Raw genomic sequence first — 24,274 nt, forward strand, 5'->3', positions numbered from 1 at the left:
TCTTCTTTCAAAGAACAATAGTAAATCTCACTTTTGCCATTTACTCTGGCTCTATGCTTCAGAGGCTGCCCTGGCTTCCTCTTTTGCTTCCAGGTGTTGTTAATGACCTATAAAATCTGCTCTGGTTTAGATCCTAGCTTCGTGAGAAATTGCCTTTATGCCAAGGCACTGTTGTGGCAAATGAGCCTTCTAGTCTGGAGTTCCCTTCCACCAATGATCTGATAGAGCCAGAGTTTGTTAACCTTTGGGGCAAGAGGCTTTTCCTTGAGATAGGTTTGGGGGGGAGGGGGATTCTTTTGGGGATAGGTTTCAAATAAGGAAGCATTCATAGTTCTGAATAATACCAATCAATGAATAATTCACTACCTAAAAATAACTAACTGGATCATTCCTGAATCAATTGGCACACAAAGGAACCTCACTGGCAGGCAGGTGGCGATGTATAGCAGGAGGAGAGATCGGAACATCAGCCTTCAAGCAGTGGGTAAGGTGGTAGCAGCCCAAGGGGTGTCGTATGCAGCCATTGCTGTGAGAATGGGAGGGAAGGGATTCAGCAAAGCTCAATTTGTATGTGGACGAGTCCAATGGGAGAATGTTGAGCAGCATGGGAGGTGGGTCAAGTTAAGTGGGTGTGCCAAGGGATGAGATATTGGCTGGGGGATCATGGCTTTGGAGAAGGTCACAGCTATAAGTATACAAAAACTATGCAATTACTTTGCTAATTCATCCCCCTGGATCAGCCTTGCTAAATTCATTGCTTCTGCTACCAGACTGGGTCACTTTTTCATTTGTCCCTAACTGCAGTAACAGATCCATTCAAATCTGAATGCCTCACTTGTATAATTCAACATAATTGTTGTGTATTCATCATTTTTCCCTTTGTATAAACTGTTTGCAATGTTCTTAATGCAATTGGCTAGATCCTGGCCCTGATATAGCCTGAAATCACTGAAATACATCAGTGCAACAGAGCGGTGGAGCTAGCCTAGCCAGCTGCATTGTAGAATCCCCAGGTGTCTTAAGATTCAAAATTTGGCGCTGTGCCACTGCTTTCTGGCCTTCCCTGGTGTATGTGTCATGCCGGAGCATGGCCAAAGGAGAGGCATGTCAGGAGCGCACTGGCATGCCAATGATCCCCAGCTGCTGGAAAAACCTGTTGGGTGCCTTTGCAGCCAGGCATAAATTAGAACAGCCTGATTCTGCAAACCCAAGTGAGCTCAATCAGATCCAAGGATCTGGCCCGATATTTCTGTGTCCCTCATTTAAAGTTATATTACCCATATGAACTGGTATGCATACAAGTTTATGTACCTAGCCACATTTTTTAGCACCTGGCACAGTAGGGCCTCTAGTTGCTACTCTACTAATACAAATAAATAAATACATGAACATCATGGAATTCTTTACAGGCCTTGGTGAAACTCATCTGGTTCAGTTTGCATGGGTCATGTGGACCTTTTTCATCAGTTATAATTCATGTGGTTTGACACTTCTCCCATTTAAGCTTGTGTTTTGGTTTCAAATAAACCTGAAATCTCAAAGCAAAACTGCCAAGTTTAGTCTGAGTTTGTGTTAAACCATAAAAAACCCCACCATATTCCACATCAGTCAGTTAAGAAGTGCTTGAAACCACGCCGGTTCAGTGAAAAGTTCACAGAGCTAATGTACATTTTGGCAAATATGGCCCAAGTTTTGGCCCAAAAATCAGGCCACTTTTTTCTGGGTTTTACATAGCTTTAACCAAAGACTGCTGTGGCATCTGTGTTCATCCTTAAGCAGAATAATTTGGATATTAAGCCATTTTTTCTCATTTGTATAGAAATTTTCCAGTGAAAATGGCTACATAATTCACAATTAAAAGGTTTGTACAGCTCCCTTATTCATAGTAAATCTTCACTGGCATTCAGTCATACTCATCTGCAAGTTCTCAAATAGTGAATACGAAAAGGGATGTCAAACCCATCCCTGGAAATAAAGAAGAGGATTCTTGCCAGTCATTAAAAAGGTGGCACTGCAAGATTCCGGAAGGTGCTTGCTCTTTTCCTCCCACCTGTGGTTGGCAGTAAAGTCTGGGAAGAAACAGCCGTCTCCACCAAATGTTTAGTGACTGCCCAGAATTTGAGCTACAAACTTGAATTCATGGCTTTGGGTGCTGGCTGCACCCCCCTTTTGCAAAAGTCTGCAAACAGTGATAAGTGAGCTTCAGGGTGAGAGGTATGGCACTAAAAACACCAATGGAGAGATTTTAAAGTCTCTTTCAAAACAAAGCATGGGTACTTTTTTTAAAGGCAGACAATAAAATATCAATTTCTCTGCATGCACCACACCTTCTTATTGGTATTACACTACTGCCTCCTGTCCCTAACTGAAATCAGGATTGTCCTAGACATTGTACAAACAAACAGTAAGAGAGAGTTTCAGTAAGAGTTTCATAAGAGTGCAAGGAACAGAAATAAAATCTACAGAAACTGAATGTCCATGCTGAGCTTTCCAAAGCCGTGCAAGAGATTTAACCACACATCATCCATTAATTTTAATATCTTTAATTGTAAAGCTATTTTGCCTCCAACACCTCTTTTAAAACTCATTCCTAAATTTTAATCCTGAGGTGAAAGTCAAAGAAGATACAGTGGCTAGTCCTGGGTTAATTCTGCACCAAAAAATTAAAAATTCTGGCACAATATTTTAAAATTCCACGAAATTCTGCATATTTTATTTGTCAAAATAATGCAACATAATCACTCTGGTTTCAATTATTTCAGTAATTTATTTAAACTACAATACAATGGATAGAGAATGGGAGTGGAGAGCAAATCCCCTTGCCTAATAGTAATGTAGCTAGGTTTGATCCTTTATTTCGAGTTATTAGTCAACAAATATGTGCAGCCATATGCTCAGTGTTACAATATAGGCAACTGAGGGCAGGGGAATCAAACTCACAATTTATATTGGCTACTGACCATCTCCAGAAAGGTCAGTACCAAACAGTTCACTGAGTACATTTTGATAGGAAATTTTTTGAGTCCAAAATTTTAGACCAGTTCTAATCACTAAAGCAGTATACGCATTTATAGGACCATACTGTCTTTTACACCACTCTGGCAATGTAAAGGATCCTTAAAACTTTTACACTGTTTTATACTCCTGGGGGAATTCACAAGGACAGTGGGAATAATTCACTAAGCAGGCAGGCTGCTACATTCTGCTCTGTCTGAGGGGACAGAGCCTGCCCTACTACACCTACCTCCTCAGAAACACCCCGAAGCCCTGCCCCTCCACGCCGAGCATGCTGCAATAGCAAGTGAGAGGGACAGACATGCACCCCCCTCCTGGTCGTGATTTACATCTCTACCGGCTGCTCCAGGCGCCCAAACCAACCTGCCTGCACTGCCGGGGTGGGGCATGTGACCACTCTTGAGCTTTCCTTTGCTTCTCCTCCAGAAGTAATTTTTCTGCTAGAAAACAAAGAAATCTGGGGGGGGGGGGAATGAATTCTGTGCACACACAGTGACTCAGAATTCGTCCAGGACTAAGTGGCACTATTAACCCATTTTCCGGTCTCAGAAAGTTTCCTAAAGAACAATGTATTAATCAATATTCATACATACAAAAGTTTAAAATATTTTCAGCTACATAGGAATAGCTATACTGGAGCAGACCCAAGATCTATCTAGTCTCCAGCAGTGGCCAGAGGAAGAGCCCTGCAGTAGTCTGATGTGGGATAATCTCTCCCCCACATTATGTTTCATCCTGGTCTCTAACAGAGATTGGCTTAAGCTTTGATGCATGAGGTTTTATATCCCTTTTAAATTTTTGTTATCATTTATTAAGATAGCTCTGCTATTCTTACTATTCATATAAATACCCAATCCCTTTTTGAATCTTGTGAAGTTCTTGGTCTCAACAGCTTCCTGTGGAAATGAGTATCACAGTTCAACTACATGCCCTTTGGAAAAGTAATTCCTTTTATTAGTTTAGAATTTCCCAGCTCCTTAATTTAATTCAATGGCCCCTTGTTCTCGTGTTATGAGACAGGGAGAACAGAAGCTCTAGAGCACTTATTATTTTGTGTACTTTCATCATGTCCTGTCTTAGTCATCTAGTTTCTATGGTATACAAGCCCAATCCTTTCAATTTCTCTTTTATATAAAAGTTTCACAATGCCTTTGATCATTTTCATCATTTTTCTCCAAATCCCCTCTAGTTCTGCAATATCCTTTTTGAGATGGGGTAACCTGTATTGCACACACAGTAGTGAGACTGCACCATTGATTTATAGAAAGGCATTATGTTTTCCATATTATTCACCATCCCATTCCTTCGGCATCCTAGCACCATCTTTGCCTTTTTTGCCTCCAGCAGCACTTCAGCCAAGGTCTTTGTTAAGATGTCTACAGTAACACCCAGGTTCCTTTCTTAAAGGTGTATGAGTAGTTTGAATTTTTCCTTCCAATGTGCATTACTTTGCATTTATTGACATTGAATTTCATTTGCCATCAAGTTGCCCATTCATCTTGCTTGTTTAGATCTCTATGAAGTTCCTCGTATTCTTGTCTGGCCCTGACTAACCTAAATAACTTTGTGTCATCTTCACATTTTGCTACCTCACTACTTGCACCCTTTCCAGATGATCAATAAATATATTAAACAACATGGGACCTAGTATGGAACCTTGAGGCACGTCCACTGTTAACATTTTGCCATGATAAAAATTGACCATTTAATCCGCCTCTTTGCTTTCGTGTGTTGGCTAGTTTTTGCTCCATGGCAATACTTTGCCTCTCACCTCATGACTACTTAGTTTCTTTAATAGCCTCTTGTGTGGAACCTTGTCAAAGACCTTTGCAAAGTCTACAACAACACTACAAACAATTTATTTAGATGTGTTGGTTCCAGGATAGGAGAGAGACAAGGTGGGTGAAGAAGAGCTCTGTGGAGCTTGAAAGTATGTCTCTCTCACCAACAGAAGTTGGTACAATAAAAGATATTACCTCACCCACCTAAATAGTCAACCTCTTCTCCTCTATTCACCATTTTACGAACAGATTCAAAGAATTCTAAGCAATTTGTGAGTCACAACTTTCCTTTTCCATGCCGGTTAAACCCTTTGTTATCATGAATTTCCAGGTGTTTTGTTATTCTGTTTGTAATTATTATTTCAACTAATTTACCAGCTTCAGATGTAAGGCTTACCATTTTATAATTCCCTGGATCACCTCTGGAGCTTTCTTAAGCCATTTTCAGATTTTTTCTTCTTGCTTTTACTTTTATTGTACATCTGTGTGTGCCCCTTCCTCCCCTTTCATTGTTCTGTCTTCATTCTAATGCTTCAGCTACAAGTTGTTCCATCTCTTCACTTTCATGCTCCATTTATGATTTCTCTGTTCATAGAATCATAGAATATCAGGGTTGGAAGGGACCTCAGGAGGTCATCTAGTCCAACCCCCTGCTCAAAGCAGGACCAATTCCCAACTAAATCATCCCAGCCAGGGCTTTGTCAAGCCGGGCCTTAAAAACCTCCAAGGAAGGAGACTCCACCACCTCCCTAGGTAACGCATTCCAGTGCTTCACCACCCTCCTAGTGAAATAGTGTTTCCTAATATCCAACCTAGACCTCCCCCACTGCAACTTGAAACCATTGCTCCTTGTTCTGTCATCTGCCACCATTGAGAACAGCCGAGTTCCATCCTCTTTGGAACCCCCGCTTCAGGTAGTTGTAGGCTGCTATCAAATCCCCCCTCATTCTTCTCTTCTGGAGACTAAACAATCCCAGTTCCCTCAGCCTCTCCTCATAAGTCATGCACTCCAGACCCCTAATCATTTTTGTTGCCCTCCGCTGGACTCTTTCCAATTTTTCCACATCCTTCTTGTAGTGTGGGGCCCAAAACTGGACACAGTACTCCAGATGAGGCCTCACCAATGTCGAATAAAGGGGAATGATCACGTCCCTCGATCTGCTGGCAATGCCCCTACTTATACAGCCCAAAATGCCGTTAGCCTTCTTGGCAACAAGAGCACACTGTTGACTCATATCCAGCTTCTCGTCCACTGTGACCCCTAGGTCCTTTTCTGCAGAACTGCTACCTAGCCATTCGGTCCCTAGTCTGTAGCTGTGCATGGGATTCTTCCGTCCTAAGTGCAGGACTCTGCACTTGTCCTTGTTGAACCTTATCAGGTTTCTTTTGGCCCAATCCTCTAATTTGTCTAGGTCCCTCTGTATCCAATCCCTATCCTCTAGTGTATCTACCACGCCTCCTAGTTTAGTATCATCGGCAAACTTGCTGAGAGTGCAGTCCACTCCATCCTCCAGATCATTAATAAAGATATTAAACAAAACCGGCCCCAGGACCGACCCTTGGGGCACTCCGCTTGAAACTGGCTGCCAACTAGACATGGAGCCATTGATCACTACCCGTTGAGCCCGACGATCTAGCCAGCTTTCTATCCACCTTACAGTCCATTCATCTAGCCCATACTTCTTTAACTTGGCAGCAAGAATACTGTGGGAGACCGTATCAAAAGCTTTGCTAAAGTCAAGGAATAACACATCCACTGCTTTCCCCTCATCCACAGAGCCAGTTATCTCATCATAGAAGGCAATTAGGTTAGTCAGGCACGACTTCCCCTTGGTGAATCCATGCTGACTGTTCCTGATCACTTTCCTCTCCTCTAAGTGTTTCATAATTGATTCCTTGAGGACCTGCTCCATGATTTTTCCAGGGACTGAGGTGAGGCTGACTGGCCTGTAGTTCCCCGGATCCTCCTCTTTCCCTTTTTTAAAGATGGGCACTACATTAGCCTTTTTCCAGTCATCCGGGACCTCCCCCGATCGCCATGAGTTTTCAAAAATAATGGCTAATGGCTCTGCAATCTCATCCGCCAACTCCTTTAGCACCCTCAGATGCAGCGCATCCGGCCCCATGGACTTGTGCACGTCCAGTTTTTCTAAATAGTCCCGAACCACTTCTTTCTCCACAGAGGGCTGGTCACCTTCTCCCCATACTGTGCTGCCCAGTGCAGCAGTCTGGGAGCTGACCTTGTTTGTGAAGACAGAGGCAAAAAAACCATTGAGTACATTAGCTTTTTCCACATCCTCAGTAACTAGATTGCCTCCGTCATTCAGTAAGGGTCCCACACTTTCCTTGACTTTCTTCTTGTTGCTAATATACCTGAAGAAACCCTTCTTGTTACTCTTAACATCTCTTGCTAGCTGCAACTCCAAGTGTGATTTGGCTTTCCTGATTTCACTCCTGCATGCCTGAGCAATATTTTTATACTCCTCCCTGGTCATTTGTACAATCTTCCACTTCTTGTAAGCTTCTTTTTTGCGTTTAAGATCAGCAAGGATTTCACTGTTTAGCCAAGCTGGTCGCCTGCCATATTTACTATTCTTTTTACACATCGGGATGGTTTGTTCCTGCAACCGCAATAAGGATTCTTTAAAATACAGCCAGCTCTCCTGGACCCCTTTGCCCTTCATGTTATTCTCCCAGGGGATCCTGCCCATCTGTTCCCTGAGGGAGTCAAAGTCTGCTTTTCTGAAGTCCAGGGTCCGTATTCTGCTGCTCTCCTTTCTTCCTTGTGTCAGGATCCTGAACTCGACCATCTCATGGTCACTGCCTCCCAGGTTCCCATTCACTTTTGCTTCCCCTACTAATTCTTCCCTGTTTGTGAGCAGCAGGTCAAGAAAAGCTCTGCCTCTAGTTGGTTCCTCCAGCACTTGCACCAGGAAATTGTCCCCTACACTTTCCAAAAACATCCTGGATTGTCTGTGCACCGCTGTATTGCTCTCCCAGCAGATATCAGGTGATTAAAGTCTCCCATGAGAACCAGGGCCTGCGATCTAGCAACTTCTGCTAGTTGCCAGAAGAAAGCCTCGTCCACCTCGTCCCCCTGGTCTGGTGGTCTATAGCAGACTTCGACCACGACATCACCCTTGTTGCTCACACTTCTCAACTTTATCCAGAGACACTCAGGTTTTTCTGCAGTTTCATACCGGAGCTCTGAGCAGTCATAGTCCTCTCTTACATACAACGCAACTCCCCCACCTTTTCTGCCCTGCCTGTCCTTCCTGAACAGTTTATATCTATCCATGATAGTACTCCAGTCATGTGAGTTATCCCACCAAGTCTCTTTTATTCCAGTCGCATCATAATTCCCTGACTGTGCCAGGACTTCCAGTTCTCCCTGCTTGTTTCCCAGGTTTCTTGCATTTGTGTATAGGCGCTTAAGATAACTCATTGATCGTCCCTCTTTCTCAGTATGAGACAGGAGTCCTCCCCTTTTGCGCTCTCCTGCTTGTGCTTCCTCCCAGGATCCCATTTCCCCACTTACCTCAGGGCTTTGGTCTCCTTCCCCCGGTGAACCTAGTTTAAAGCCCTCCTCACTAGGTTAGCCAGCCTGCTGGCGAAGATGCTCTTCCCTCTCTTCGTTAGGTGGAGCCCATCCCTGCCCAGCACTCCTCCTTCTTGGAACACCATCCCATGGTCGAAGAATCCAAAGTCTTCTCTCCGACACCACCTGCGTAGCCATTCGTTGACTTCCACGATTCGACGGTCTCTACCCAGGCCTTTTCCTTGCACAGGGAGGATGGACGAGAACACCACTTGCGCCTCAAACACCTTTATCCTTCTTCCCAGAGCCACGTAGTCTGCAGTGATCCGCTCAAGGTCATTCTTGGCAGTATCATTGGTGCCCACGTGGAGAAGCAGGGCACCAATGATACTGTTTTCTCCATGTTTTATCAGTTTCCCTTTCCTCCCTCTATTCTCTTAATCTTCCTCTCTCTCATTCCTTCTTCAGTCTCTCCTTTTCCCTATTCACTGCCCCCCTTCATTCCTTTATCTCTGTGCCCCACCCCAATCTCCCCCTGTTTCTTTCTTGACTTCCTCAGTCTCTGAATAACACTCCTCTAGTCCATTCTATCGCTAATGCCTTTCCATTCATGTTACCACTCATTTATACCCACACTTTGCCACACGACGCACACATGCCTTGCAAGATATATACCTCCGCACTCTGCCAGGCATGCATGCATACTACTCTGCCACACGTGTGTGTGTGTGTGTGTGTGTGTCTATAGATAGATAGATAGATAGATAGATACATTGTGCCTCATATATGCCTACTCTTCCATACATACATACACACACACACTATCTGCCACAAACTCTGCAAACAAGGGCCATCTACAATATTCTCCCTCTAAGCCAGGGGATAAGGGCCCATGATTTTCAACCCCAAATCAAGGGAGATGACCTAATATTCTATCATCTGCCCAATCGAGGTGTGGTGCACCCTCAGTTATCTTCTTCCTTCACCCCAAGTAGAGGGGGGTGACTTTTCTCCTTCCCATTGAACTACCTCCCTATCCCATCCCCATCAAGGGGGGAATGCTTTTCTCTACCCCAACCTGTGTTGGTCTGAAACTGAGCTGGGCAGGGACATATGGACTAGGAATAGCTGCAGTATGAGCCAACTGGCAGGAAGGGAGTGTTGAAGGATCTTACCCAGGGTATGTCCACACTGCAATCAGAGGTGTGATTGCAGAACCTTAGATGTACCCAAGCTAGCTTTAAGCTAGCTAGCTCTGGTAACAATAGCAGTGAAGGTGTGTCAGAACGGACTTCCATTCAGGCTGACTGCCTGAATACGTACTTCAGTGCAGCACTTATTATACTTGGCACATATACATTTCTAGGAAATCTATATTGAGCAACAGCAGCTGCCATGGCAGAGGGTGGGGAGGGTTGATAAATTGGGAACCCTCAGGGCTTTATCAGTTTCGGCTTCTGAATGCTGCAGCTGCCCCTATGTGCACTATTACTATTAATTTCTTAATTCAAGCCCCAAGTTGCAAAACCATCACATGTTCACACCCCAGTTTAAGTTCCAAAGCACAAGTAAATAGATTGATAGGGCTCAACAACCAGATACTTCTGGTTCAGCCAGAACAAAGGAATTAGGTTAACACATGTTGACATGGATAGTCTGACTCCTACTGCCTCTGGCTTGGCAAAGGGTAAGCAAAATATGACTATGTGAGCAGGAAAAAAAAAAGAGGCTGATAAGTTTTATGTGAACTCTTTGCCCAATTGTGTACTTTGCTTGTTCTTCTTATTCAGTGCTGTCCTTGTTTCAGGTTGTAATAATGTGTGTTCATATAGTCAGCATTCAGTCTCCCAATCTGGTTCTATTTATGCTAAATTTTTGGAATGTCCATTCCTATCAGGATGTTCTCTCTAATATACTCAATAAAGCTTGCTCAGTGTTTCAAGTGTGCTTACCTATTTAAACCTCGCCAGGTCTCTTGCTAGCCCTATTGGGATGCACCGAATCTAATAAATAAAATAGAATTGATACCAAAGAAATTCTACAGGTGTGGAGTCACAGGCAGCTTCACTATCAACAGTGTACCAAGATTTCACCATTGCACAACAGATGTCAGTGAGATAGCAGAAAAGCTTCCCCTTAAACATTAAATCCCCCAAACCACTAGCACTTGAAGAGGTTCAGGCATTTCTCTCTCCCCAGTAGGCAGCAGCAAGGAAGTGTCTGTATAATTAGGTGGCTTGATGTCATTCTGATGCAATTAATGTTAAGGATAAAACTCAAATTACCCCCATCACTTGGAGGTTTGCTAGTTTGAGGATTGTCAACCTCTTTCCCCTTCTGGAGCCCTTCTTTTTGTGCAACAGTGAGAGAAATGAAAGATTATGCCAGTATCCAACAAAATTATAGCCGTGTTTTCCCCATTTTGCATGACCAGAAAATTGCTACAGGTGTAAAAGGGACTAAAAGAGAAAAACTTTTCTCCAGATGAACGTAGAAATATCTTAGTACAAGTGTAGAAAGAAACACTGACAAGTGAGATTACATGAATGCTAAAATTCTTGGAAAGGATGAGTGAACGAGTTCAGATATAGCAATACCTCTTCACCCCTGACCTTTCCCTAGCCAAACTCAAATGCAGCCAAACCTTTTCTGAGCTCCAGAAAAGTTCAGATAATATTTTCTCCCATTTATTTCCATTTTTGCACTCTTCTGCACTTCTGTGTTTTTGTGTGACGTGGAAGTGTCAAGACACAATGAGCTGGTATAAATCTGCTCCACTAAAGTCAGTGGAGTTATACTGGCTTACAGCAGTTTGGGAAATAGCTCATCGTGCCCATGAGATTTTCAGCCCAGCGTCAAACTCAAAGGCTTTGCATAATTGTTGGGTGAACATTCAGATCAATGCTTGTTTGAACCAAACATCAGCTTTTTGAGATTCACTCCTCACTAGTGTTAGAGGGAAGGCCTTACTCCCACAAGACAACCCAAGCACCATCTGAGTAGGATGACCAGATAGCAAATGTGTAAAATCAGGACAGGAGGTGGGGTGTAATAGGCGCCTATATAAGAAAAAGCCCCGAATATCGGGACTGTTCCTATAAAATCGGGACATCTGGTCACCCTACATATGAACCCTTCACTCCCCACATGGGCAGTGAATAAAGATATGTCATTCTTTCACAGTGTTACAAAAATCACTGATTGAACACCACAGGCCAAATTCGACTTTTGGTTCCCCTATGTGACTGACTACCGTTATTAAAATCAAGCACAGATATCACCGAGATCAGATTTTGACCCAGGGAAGATATATTACAGCTACACAAAGGAAGGTGACTGTAGTATTTTCAGGGACTGTATGCTTTCTTTCTAGCACATTGATTCAATGCAGCATTGTGATAACCAGATACAACAAACCCATACACTTGCATGTAAACAACAAACTGTGCAATTGATGGTGCTAGGGCAGCTTTTGAGGGACAGATAAAGGGAAAGATATCTGACCAGATGGCAGTGACAATGTCAGTGTTGGAGATATAGGCAGTTATTTTGTAAGATCTCTCCTCATGAAATAATATCACACATAGAATTGGTGGAAAGTGATAACACATGATACTGACTATCCTGTAAGAGTTTGTTAGGCCATGGTCCTATATACCAATTTTTTTTTTTTAATGTTTTTCACTTCAGATAATTTGTAGCGTCATCTTCACATGGTAAAAATCTGAGTAGAATATTTTTGTGTCACTTCTCTGTGCTGGATGGTCAGCTGGGTATCATAGGCAATGTATTGCTAACAGCTAATTGAGATTCTCCTATTGCTGTTGGGGTCTGTGTTTTTGGAGCTGATTTTAGTTCCATTCCCACCATTACTGTGGAATTCTGACTGGTCATAGTGTGCAGCACAGTAACAATCCTGAAGTCCTAAATGCCTACAAATTTGTTATGAAATTATGGGATGAAATTGACGCAGGTGACTGCTGCCCCTACAGAATATTCTAGTCATTTTCATGTGTGGATTGGTATGAATAATGAAAGACTCAACCTAGAAATCTCTAGATGTTTTCAATTACTAAAAATAGGGTTAGATAAGATCAGAAAAAGTGCCCCTGTTGTTCTGGAGGGTGCGTTGGTTTATTTTGTGTGGCGTGTAAATGCCTTATAGCATTACATCACTAAAGCACTGCAAGGGGAGAGCCAAAAGGCGAGCAGTCCCAATTTATTATTATTAACACTATTTTAAAGAATCCCTTACCTACTCGAAGCTCTTGTCCAAAGACTGTTTTCTCTCCCAGCGCTGAGCAGTTCCACCTACCATAGCGGAACTGATATTGGCATTCATTGATTCCCATCTGTGCCCCTTCTCCGATCACTATGATGGCATCAGGGCGGCTCTGGCAGATCGCTCGTTGCCGAGGGGCCAAGCCTGGGATTTTGTTGCAGATTATATTTGCTCCTAAAGCCACCACAGATGACAAAGCTCTGAAGAAAAGCAGAAAGAGGCATTAGAATCTAATTGAGACCATTAACTCCATTTGCTCCATATTGCAGTGTGGCTGACAAGGCAATGGGCAAACAGCAAAATGTTTGGAAGTTTGGTTCCTATAATTATGCAGACTTATCCCAACTGCTTTGGTCTGGCAATTGGGGTTGGAAATCTTGCAGAATTTCCAGGAATTCCTGGTTTCATTTCGGCCAGAAAGCCCACATGAACAGCTTCGTTCACAGAATATTGGCAATTCTGCATCTGGTCCCAGATAAAACCAGGAAGTAAGGAGAGGTGAAAAGTAATATTGAAAAATGTAAGTCAACAGGTCATTGAACTTTGTAGAGTCTCAAAGGTTCACGTTCATCTTGAGTGTTGTGCTTAGGTTCAGCCTCAATATTTAATTTACCAGAGCCAGTTCACCCACCTCTAATTTTAAACCACAGAATAAAATTTAGAGAATGACTTTATTCTACCAACATTGTTGCCCATTACTACTAACTTAAAGTACTGAGCAAATAATGGAAGTTTATGAGTATTAATCAAGACCAACATGCTCACCAACATACAACGTCCATAACTGAAACTTGTGTCATTCTTATTCTTCAATATATTTTCAGAGCAATAGCTCATGAGTTACAACTCATTCTGAAGACTGCCTTTACCTTGCATCTGCCCAATGTAAGCCAACTAACTGTTTAAGATTGACAAGATTTCCAGTTTAGGCCATACATCTGTCATTTTCCAGTTCATTTTTCAACATCTTTATCTGATGCATGTACGGCAATGTTTTTGTTTTTTTTTAAATAAGACATGGGATAAAATTTTCAATGTGGACTAAGTGATTTAGGAGCCTGTCTCGTTTTCAAAAGACTTTTATTAAGATTTAGGCTCCTAAGTCACTCTTGCAAATGGGACTTAAGCTCCCAAGTGACTTAGGTTCTTCTACCCCTGGGCTAGAATTGATGGCCAGGAATGTCCAGACTAGTTGCCATGAAAACGTTCTAGATTATGCTTCTTAAATTCAGAGCCACACTAAGGAGACTGATGAGGGTAAGTGGTGCCTGGACGTGTTATGCCTGTTCCATGCCCCACTGCACCTAGACAAACTTCCTCTAACCCAGTAAAAGCTGCTGGCAGAGCTAGCCAGGCCCACTGCCCTATCCCTATGCAGACTGGAGCGCTGGGAGACAATTAATGGCTGCTTCCTTTCTGGACGCTTCCTCATACTGCAGGGAAGGAGCTCTCTGGGTCATTTACCAAGCTAGCTCACCCAATAGCTTACTGTGCACTGAAAAAATGTTGGTGGTCTCAGTTCACTTCCTAGAAGACAAGTGTCTACCACCTTCACAACAAACACCATTGTTGACCATCTCAGCAAAGTAGGTGTTAGACCCCGAGACAGGGCTGGAGCACTTGGATGTGGCCCAAGGATCACAAGATCTGAAACTGCCTCCTATGTGGGTCCATAAAAGGGTGAACTTGTTCCCCTACCACCTTGCACACGCATTCAGGGCAGCAACAGTGTAGCCCTTAATTAGAGCTGGTCAAAAATTTTCTGACAGAAGAGTTTTCCACAGAAAACTACCAATTTGACAAAATCAAAACATTTAGCAGTAACGTTATTGATTTAGTCAAAATTTTCAATGACAAATTATTGAAACATTTTGATTCTATAAGGTTGAAGCATTTTGTTTTAACTTTATCATTTTGACTTTTATAATATAATAGATAATGTAGTCAAAAAGATAAAATTGAAATGAAGCACTCACCAAAACAAAATATCTGAATTTCCCACAGAACAGAGATTTAGAGTTTTAGCCAGTTCTACCTTTAATCTTCAATTTGACAGAGCTTTCTAAATTGACGTTCCATTACATTTATCCACAGCTTTTATATATGGTTGAATCATTTGAATTTTAGGATACTAGAGAAGAGTTAATGTGAGCATATTGTGCCATATTTCCTTTTTAAAAGAGATGGACAAGAAGTACAAAATTTGGATCCAAATCTGACCCCTCCCAAAGTTTGAGACATGAAGGTTCAGATTGGGAGTTTTAGTTCAGTGGTGCTGGGGCCCAGACACAAAGTTTAGAATGGGACCAAAAATCCCCAAAATTCTGGCATATTCTGAACCAGGTTTTGGTTCTGGCCCATCTCTGTTTAACTAACAATATACAATCTTTAAATGTGTACGTCCTTGACGCAAGACTTGGATGTCTTTCTAAAAGATATGCTGTAGCTCAAACATGTTATGGGCTTGATGCAGAAATTACTGGGTGAGGTTCTCCAACCTGTGTTATGCAGAAGGTCTGACTAGATGATCATTATGGTCCCTTCTGGCCTTAAAAATCTATGAATCTGTGAAAATTAGAGAAGAATTTGGATCACAGCAAAGAAACCTGAATATTTGGTTTAGGATTCAGGCAATTCTCAATACTACAGAACAACTAATCCATTTTCTTTCATTGTTTATAGGGCTTTTCTCTCTCTGATTATCATGACGTGTGATACTGGTATGTACAGTGTGTATAGTATGATCATGTTGCAGTACAAAAAGGCTTAAAAGGAGAAAAAATGTATTCCATGAATAACTGGTAAATTATGGACTAGAAACATTTGCACTTTGGTTGTTTGATATGATCACTTTAAAATGCTGGGATCCCTTTCTGAATTGTGTTAATTCCCAGGTCTTGTCCTTTTATGCAATTCAAGTGGCAATAATGAAAAGGCATTTTATATGCATTGTGTACAGTCAATCACATGAAATTCCAAAGCGTACACCTTTTAATATGAAGGGCATTAGTCAGAGGCCGCTTCCAGTGACTAACAAAATGCTGTTGTATGAATTTCCAACTAAATAAATAAATAATGCAACTACATGATGGATCACTATTAAAACCACAGTTGACTGCGGGGGGATTCATACAAGGGATTTGCTTTAATGTAAGACAATGGGGGAGAGCAGCTTTCAAATGTGGTTCTACTCTGAAAATGACTTATTATAAATAGCATTGACAAAGTTCCATGTTTATTCATCCTAATGACTCCAGAACAAATTTGCTCAGATTACAAGTATTTAACTGCCAGCTCTGCAAACTCAGTCTGGGAGCTTGTCTACATGAACTCGGAGGGTCTGAATTGTAGAGTATTCTAACATGTTCTGCGCTAACTGCCTCATGTAGACCTGCTGGTGCACTCTAAAAGGAACCTAATGCACATTAATGTAGTCCTGTATGAAACGGGACGACATCAGTGTGAACTAGGTACCTTTTATAGTGTGTCAACAGGGTCACAATAGGAATTTAGTCAACAGTTCTGCTGATGGTGAGCAAGTCTAAAAAGAATCTAGATCAGCAGTGTTGTTTCTGCAGTGCTGGTAGTAAACATTTATTTTTTCACTGGAATCAGCAGATGTGACATTAAACACAGGGAGCAGAATAGCTGAAGAAGAAGGTGATGATCTCACATAGTCATTTTTGCAGGGTGGAACTACACTTTAAACTGTTTCCAGGGCTCCCTGCATGAGAAGATGGGGCTGATTGGGCACTTTCAGCACATCTGTAAGGTGCATTGGGTATGCCCCTTCTCCAGTCAGTGCCTTCTAGACTGGCTCTGGCTGGCTTTGAGCCCTACAGTAGAGATTGTGGGCCTGTTGTAGAATTTTCTCTCCTGTGGGCTCTGTTTCCTAGGTTATACCACTAGAAGCAGTCCTACACACAAACACGCACACTATATAGTATGTGTGTCAATGAGAGCTGCAGCACTTCTGAATATCAAGTCCAAAAGGTGTCTCAATTTGGGGCCTCAAAAATGATGGCACCCAAGATTATAATTTGGATCAAAGACAGCTATGTATGTACAAAAATGGTGAAATTCTGGCTGCATTGAAGTCAATGGGAATTTTGCCACTGATTTTACAGGGCCAAATTTCCACTCAGAGAGCACTATACGTCTCTCGTTCGCCAAACATTTCAGATTTGGCCTATAACTTTGGTGCCTCCATTTTTGAGTGGTCGACTTGAGACACCTTTTGACATGATTTTCAGAAGGGCTGAGCCCCTGGCAGCTCTCATTGACCTCATCTCAATTTGGGCACCCAAAACCTGAGGCAACCAAAATCAAAGGACAGTTTTGGCGATAGTGTTTATGCATGCATTAAAGATGTGCATTGGTTTCACGTCACTACTGTCTAGCAGTATGCGCGTGGAACTGATATGCAGAACTGTATTCCTACTGACTCTGTACCAAACCTTAGGCAAATGATTTTCTTCAGTATGGCTTAGCTTTTCCATCTGTAAAATAAGTAGAATCCTATCTGCCTCACAAAGGTGTTGTGAGGCTTAATTAATTAATGCTTGTGAAGTGGTTTGAGATACTGTTGATGAAAGATACTATAATAAATAAATTAATGGAGATATCCCATCTCCTAGAACTGGAAGGGACCTTGAAAGGTCATTGAGTTGAGTCCAGCCCCCTGCCTTCACTAGCAGGACCAAGTGCTGATTTTGCCCCAGATCCCTAAGTGGCCCCCTCAAGGATTGAGCTCACAACCCTGGGTTTAGCAGCCCAATGATCAAACCACCAAGCTATCCCTCCCCAATAAATACAAACTATAATTACTAGGGTTTTTTTATTGGTAGTACTTCAAGGGACTTCCCCTCTCTCTTCAGCCTAAATTTACCCGCGTATCCCTCAGACCTGTTGTTAGCTTACTGTTAAATTGTTACTCTAATTTATTGCCAACAGAAATGCTGAATCATGAAACTGAGATTTTGGAAAACTTTATTTATATTAAAGAAATGCACCCAACAGCATTTCATGCTTCCTTGTCTGCTGTTTCTTGTGGCATCCCTCAGTTTGTGTGTTTGTCACGCATGCTAAAGGGCTGTGTTGCATGTTTGGGCTTTGACAGGTTAAATGCTACATCTGTAACTGGATTGAGAGTGTTTTGCTTTATACCAGCTGTCAAAAAACCAAAATCCACATGCCACATTTAGCCATTGTCTGCCATCTAATCTTTCCTCCAAGAGCAGTAGTCTTACCACAAGGAAATCCTGAGTGCAGTGTTTTGTTCAGATTTCTGCTGTAACTGTACTGTACGATGATAATGTGTGCACAGTTCTGAGTTCTACATTTGTTCATCAATGTGAAATACCCATTTAAGCAATACCAATGGAACCATGTGACAGCTCTTAGAGATTAATAATCATGGTTGGTTAAGAGGAGGTAAAGAGCCTTCACCTTAATCATTAATTCACAGGGAACTGTTTGCAGTGATTTTTTTTATTGTTATAAGTAAAGAGAGGTCAAAACCAGAACTCTGGATCTGAATCTGGGTTTGGACACAAGTTTAAAGTTCAAACCTACAACAGGCCAAATCTAAACAGGGCATGTGAAGGTTTGGATTCACATCATGATTTTGAAACCTCAAGTTCAGTGTTTATATTTTTTTTAAATCAATCTGCAGTCATGACTGTTCCCCGTAGGCTAGATATAAGCAAAATATTCTTAACAAAAGGAGGGGTTGTTTGTTTTAAATTGCCTGTTTTTAAAGCATGTAAAGCAATATTACTAATAATTCCAATTTTTGTCCCAAAACAGTTTTGTTACCTACCTACCTCTCCACCACACTGCTTTCATAGTAATTTCTCACAAAGTTTTATGCAAAACCATAGCATCTTGAGCAAGTGAATTTTACAAGCCAGTCATACAAATATTATGGCCCCTTGAAATTTCATAGAAATGTGCGGGCTGAAAAAGTATGTGAGATGGAAAGCAGTAAAATTTCATGCAAAATTGTGTAAATGTTTCTGAACAAATTTAAACCTCTACCATAAGCATTTGCTACCTACCATAAGAAAGATTTACTGCTGTTTCGTAGGTTGCTTTCTCAGTCCCCTAACCAGCAAACACATGTATGTTTGTCTTGTGCATGTGAGCAGTCTGACTGGGGTCAACGGGACAGCTCATGTACATAAAGTTAATCATATGAATAAGTGTTTGCAGGATCAGGGCCTTTGTCAGAACTATTCTGGCAAATATAGAAATCCTATCCATCCATCCAGCCTTACAACAAAGAGAATGAAAACAAAATAACTACACACCTTGTCAGAGAGAATGTTTTTTACTGTTGTTATAACCTGAATTTTTAACATATGATAAAATAAAGGTAAAAATATGTAAACCTTAAAGGTGTTCCCAAGCCTTGAAATACAGACCCAGATCCCCATCTGAATTTCCCCAAAGTTCTGAGGGGGTTGGCTCTGACAAATATCTAACCAAAGTAGATGTCAAACGGAGATAGTAAACGGTCAAGGCATTTAATACAGATATACTACATCTAGTTCATGTTTACCCAATACACTTTTGTTTAAAAAAATCTTACTTTTTACCACTCTGTTTCAGAAAATATATGCCACTAGAAGAAATGGCATTTGACCCCAAGTCCCAATCAAGGGGTGATATCAGGGTGCATTAACTTCCTTTGTGGTGCTCCTGGGGCAATTGAATCCAAGTCCAAGTGAATCTAAAGCACCAGGCTAATTTGGATTCCTTGCTGCCTAGCAGTACAATGCACAAGACTTACCACTAGACCAGCCTGACTGTATAGTCTTTGATTATTTATTGATTAGATGCCCTTCTGGTTTCTGTGATATCACCTCAAACTGTGCTGCTCAATATTAACCTTAGGTTGCTGTTGGGTGGGGATACATTTTCAGCATGGAATGAAGAGATTTAGCCACACGAATCCCATTAGAAGAGGAGTTGCATGGCTAAAATCCCTGTGCACTGTACTGAAAACTTACCCCACAGTGTCTGATAAAAAGCTCTATAATGGAATCCTTGTTAGAAAGAACCGCTGACATATTTTGTGGTGACATTGTGACACATCTGAAACAGAACACCCCTACTGAATGGTTTATTTAATTAAGAATTCCTAAGTAAATATTTTGAGCATGCATAAGTTGCAGAAATTGGCAGAAGCTTTCCCAGTTCTGAATTCCATCTGCATATATTTATGCTTTCAATTTTGTTTTCCACAGCAGGCTTCAAGAAATCATTGTTCAGTGCATGTGATATTGAAATGGAAATCAAATAAGCCTGCTCAGTTCTGCCCTGTGGTGCGCTGATTCCGGCTGGAGCTCCAGCTTGATTCTCGAAATTGGTGCCATTGCAATGTTATTGCTTACAATACACAGGAGGGAGAGAATTTTAAGTGAGTGCAAGTGATATGGCCAGACAAATACCATCTCATTTAAGTAACATCATTCACCTGCCACTCCAAAATGGAATTAGTAGGGTAGGTAGACTTGAGGGATGAGTCACACTGGGGGCAGAGGTGAACAACATGCCTGTGCAAGGGGGAAGTAGAAGTGAAAACTCTCCTGATGTTCCTGCTTTGGTTACATGCAACAGATTGGTTGAGAGGGGCAGAGAGATGGATTCGCTCCCCTTACACACCAGCCAGCCAAGATGAGCTGGCAAGGGCTGTTGCAATTAGACCAGCAGTAAATTATTACTCCCTAGGAGGAAATAGAGGAGAAATTGTGTCTCATGAGGTGTGCCTCTGAGTCACAATGCCTCCCAGGACAATGCCTTTGGCGGTGCAGCCGATGCATCCCCGCTTGCTGAGGGCTTCACCTCAAGTCACAATCTATGCCCTAGCAATTAGCAGTAGTTCAAACAAGAGGTGGATTCAGGTCCCTTGCTTCATAGACTTCCGGATGATTGCACCTTACAGAATATAAAATCCATGTTTGAATGCACTATCGTTAGGATCCTAGCAAATGCATTGCAAAAAAACCCATATTTTGAATATCAAGAGAAACACTCCAATGGGTGAGTTTTATTAGACCACAGGGAGATGTCAAAGTCCTATCACTATAGGGCAGATTCTGCCACCGTTGCTCATGTTAAGTAGTGTATTTAACTCCACAAATAGTCCCATTGGGCTAGGTTGTGGCTTGGATTATATATTTATGCCAGGGAGCGAGAGAGCCTACTAACTGCCCTTGCAACCTTGTGCAAGCTACCCAGAACTCAGATGTGGGTGCATAAGAGTAAGGGGCTATCCCACACCAAATTACCCCCCACCCTCCACCCCAAGCAGGTGGGCAGAGAGTGGAAAGAGCATGGGCTCCACCCTCTTAACCACATATGACCTAGCAGAAGAGGTTTGGTCATTTGTTCCTGGTATAAACCAGCAGTAAACTGATACCTCCCAGAGCAAGGCGGAAGTGGGGAGGAGCTATGACTGAGAGGCATCTGAGTCACGGTGTCTCCTGGGGCGGTGCTTGGCTCTGTGCCTAAAGTCATAACTTAGTCCATTGCAATCAATGGCATTATTCACTCAATGTAAGAAAGAGTGTCAGAATCTAGCCCTGAGTTATTTATAACACAGGGTTGGATAAAGCTCTGGATAGTATGCTATACGACTAATCCTGCCCTGAGAAGAGAATGGACTAGTTTATCTAGAAGACATTATCCATCTCTCATTTATTTAAACCCAATCTCTGCTAGGCAGCTGTCAGGTTGTCCTTCAGTTCTATGTTAAATGAAAGAATGGAGTATGTTCTGGTAATTTTTCAAAGTGCCTAGCAACTGGGTCAGTTTCCAGGAGACCCACAGGTTTGACCCACTGAGTGTCAAACTGGAAATGTGTACTGTTTTCTCCAGAACGCAAAGCAGTGGGTTTCTTTCTCATTTTCAGTTTTGTACAGAATAGAGCAATGATCCAAGGCCTGATCCAAAACCAGAACCCTCACTTTGTGATAGAGTCCATTTCTCAAGAAGAGGTATGACGGATGATAATCTTAACTCAGTAAATCTCAGTTATCATATGCTAGTTTAGGATCTGAACTTCCACATTGATCTGTGTGAGCAAACATTTGCCCCTCTGGGTAGGTTCATGGAAGTCAATGGTGTTTTTCACAGATGTAAATCTTGCAGGATTAGACCCTAAAATGTTCTCTCATGGCAGGAATCCCAGACTCTTCTCCTCCACACAACTACATTTTTTTGTTTATATTTACTTTTTTTATTGGCATTCCAAATTGTTTGACTGAAAATATTCACACATCAAAATCCATAAAATCATAATTCTACATTAAAAATAATCATGGTTTGGAAACTCTGATTACTAAGCAATTTTGGGTTCATGAGAACATTTTATTTGTCATACCAGAGTCAGCCAATGGTCCATCAAGTCTAGTATCCTGCCCTTTGGTATCTGTCATAGGTGGTCTGTGCCTGATGCTGTAGAGAAAGCAGTAACTTCCCTTTAATTCACTGGGACAACTATGCAATGTAGTGTGAAGGGCTAAAAATTACCTCCTGACCCTTTCAGGGATCAAGGTGCTGAAGCATGAGCTTTACTTGCACTTCTCTGAGCAGGTGTAACTAAAATATATTGGTCATACATACATTACATAATCGGACATAAAATTATTTAGCCCCCTTTTAAAGCCAACAACTGTATCTGATGCTAGGAATCAAAAGAAAATCAAATTTGAATCTGTTTCATACAATTTATTCTTATGCATATTGTATATAATAAGTTTTTACAGACTCCACCATTTCAACCATTAGAAAAAGCCCATAGGTCCAGATTACATATTATAAGTACAGGGGCCACGCCTGCAAAATTCCAAGCACCCTCAACTCTCAATAATGTCAGTACCATTTCCTGAATACCAGTGCACTAACTCACTATTTTCAGTTGGCACTGAAGTCTACTCCTATTGTTTGCTTTCTACCTCATTTGTGCTTTCCGTCATCCGTAAAGAAGATCATGCTTATTCCAAAAGGAAGTTACACCAAGTGCATTGGACAGTTCTTTGTTGGATGGTATTTCTCTGTAGTGGAAGACATAGATGGGACAGAAAGCACATGATCTTGCTGGAGAATAACTGAGGCACAGTGCGATTGGGTGGCATTGAAGAGAAGAGCCATGTTTCTCACGCCTCTAGACAGAAGACAGTCTAACATGCAAGAAAGTATACTTCAGATCACTTGATATGTTCCAAAATCTTATCAGCCCCAAAATTCTCATTCAACTTCATTGGAATGCATCCTTGAATGTATGTCCTGAGTCTGGACCAGATTGCTCCCTCCTGCAGAAAAAGCTGCAAAGAGAAGATAAAGGGGAGGAAATCCTGCTATCCAAGAATTGGCCAGACATTGTCCTGCTCAAATTGTGACAACTAATAAGAGCACATCCTGAGGTATTATGACAGTGGGCTGAAGGACAGACATGGATAAAAACAGTGGATAGTTCATTGTGAAACATTATTTAGCTTTACTTTTTCAAAAGCAGGGAACATACTTGTATTTTCTTGAAGCATTAAAGATGGACTCTGGGTGGAGCATATTTTACGGCAGAAATTCGTGTTTTTTGCAATATTATTTTTAATACAGTAGATATTAGGGCTAAATTCTTCTCTCACTTGCATACAATATATCTTGATTTCTATATTCAGCTCTTCTTATGTGCACGGAAGTCGCATTGATATCAGTGGGAGCTTTAGGCATGTGACTAGAGCTGGATATCTGAATCTGAATATGCAATGGGAGAAGAATTCTGCTTTCAAAACTGAAATACTCTTGCCTTTCCAACCTGATGATTCAGGTAAATGCTCTTTACTTATTAAGCGGGATCCTCAGCTGTCAGTAAAAGTCAGCAAATATGAAGTAAAAGGAGCTAAGCTGATTTACGCCTGCTGAGGATCTGAGCCATTATTCTGGAAATTTGAACATTTCTATGAAAACTTGAAGGATACATCTGCAGTGCATGTTAAGATGACAGCATCAGTGAGACTTTAAAATACAGCCAAGAAACTTCAGTTACCATCCAAACTATATTCTGAGGGCTTCCTTTAAACAAGAAAAGTGACCTCACATACAGTATGTAATTTGGACTAAATGACTGCTGGAGGTTGCTGTTTCTGTGCTGATACATAGCCACCAATCAAGCTATCTGCCTGACAACATGATGACTCAGAGACAGAGGTTTTGAATTTATAGGATAATAAGAGAAAAAATTACATTCACTTTGTCAGTGCCACTAGCTTCTTGATTCTGTGACTATACCAGGAAGACTATGTCTAAATTTATTCCGTTTTTCATTTGTTGGTTGTGGCATGAACCAAAAACCAATAATGCTGTTTGTCTTTACTTAATGGCATATTCCTAATGCAGGAGTGGCTCTCATGTTTTAAACAGTGGCATTGTTTGGTGTGCCGCCCCCGCCTCTGCTCTAAGATCACATTCCAGGCAAGGTTGTTACTTGCCTTATATACTGACGCACAGGAGAGAGGGGGTGCAAGGTCCTCACCTTGTTTCCCTGAGCAGCTTACATCACATTGGGAGAAAAGCAGCCTCCACTGTTCCCTGTCCCATGTAAGCGGGCAGGGAGTGGGTAAGCAGGGGCAGGGAGTGGATGGAGCCTTAATT

At 41.8% G+C, this 24,274-nt stretch overlaps 1 protein-coding gene across 2 annotated transcripts in view; it reads right to left on the minus strand.

Annotated features, from left to right (window-relative positions):
* Positions 1-24,274, minus strand: part of WNT7B (Wnt family member 7B) — a 131,058-nt gene that overhangs the window by 41,087 nt on the left and 65,697 nt on the right. For both annotated transcript variants that reach the window (XM_024218907.2, XM_024218906.2), the window contains exon 2: positions 12,590-12,816. In XM_024218907.2, the coding sequence (XP_024074675.1) occupies positions 12,590-12,816 (227 nt within the window). The remainder of the gene's footprint in view (positions 1-12,589; positions 12,817-24,274) is intronic.

Source organism: Terrapene carolina, unplaced genomic scaffold (genome assembly GCF_002925995.2).
Source record: "Terrapene carolina triunguis isolate 2854851 unplaced genomic scaffold, T_m_triunguis-2.0 Scaffold112, whole genome shotgun sequence".
Classification (NCBI taxonomy): Eukaryota; Metazoa; Chordata; order Testudines; family Emydidae; genus Terrapene; species Terrapene triunguis.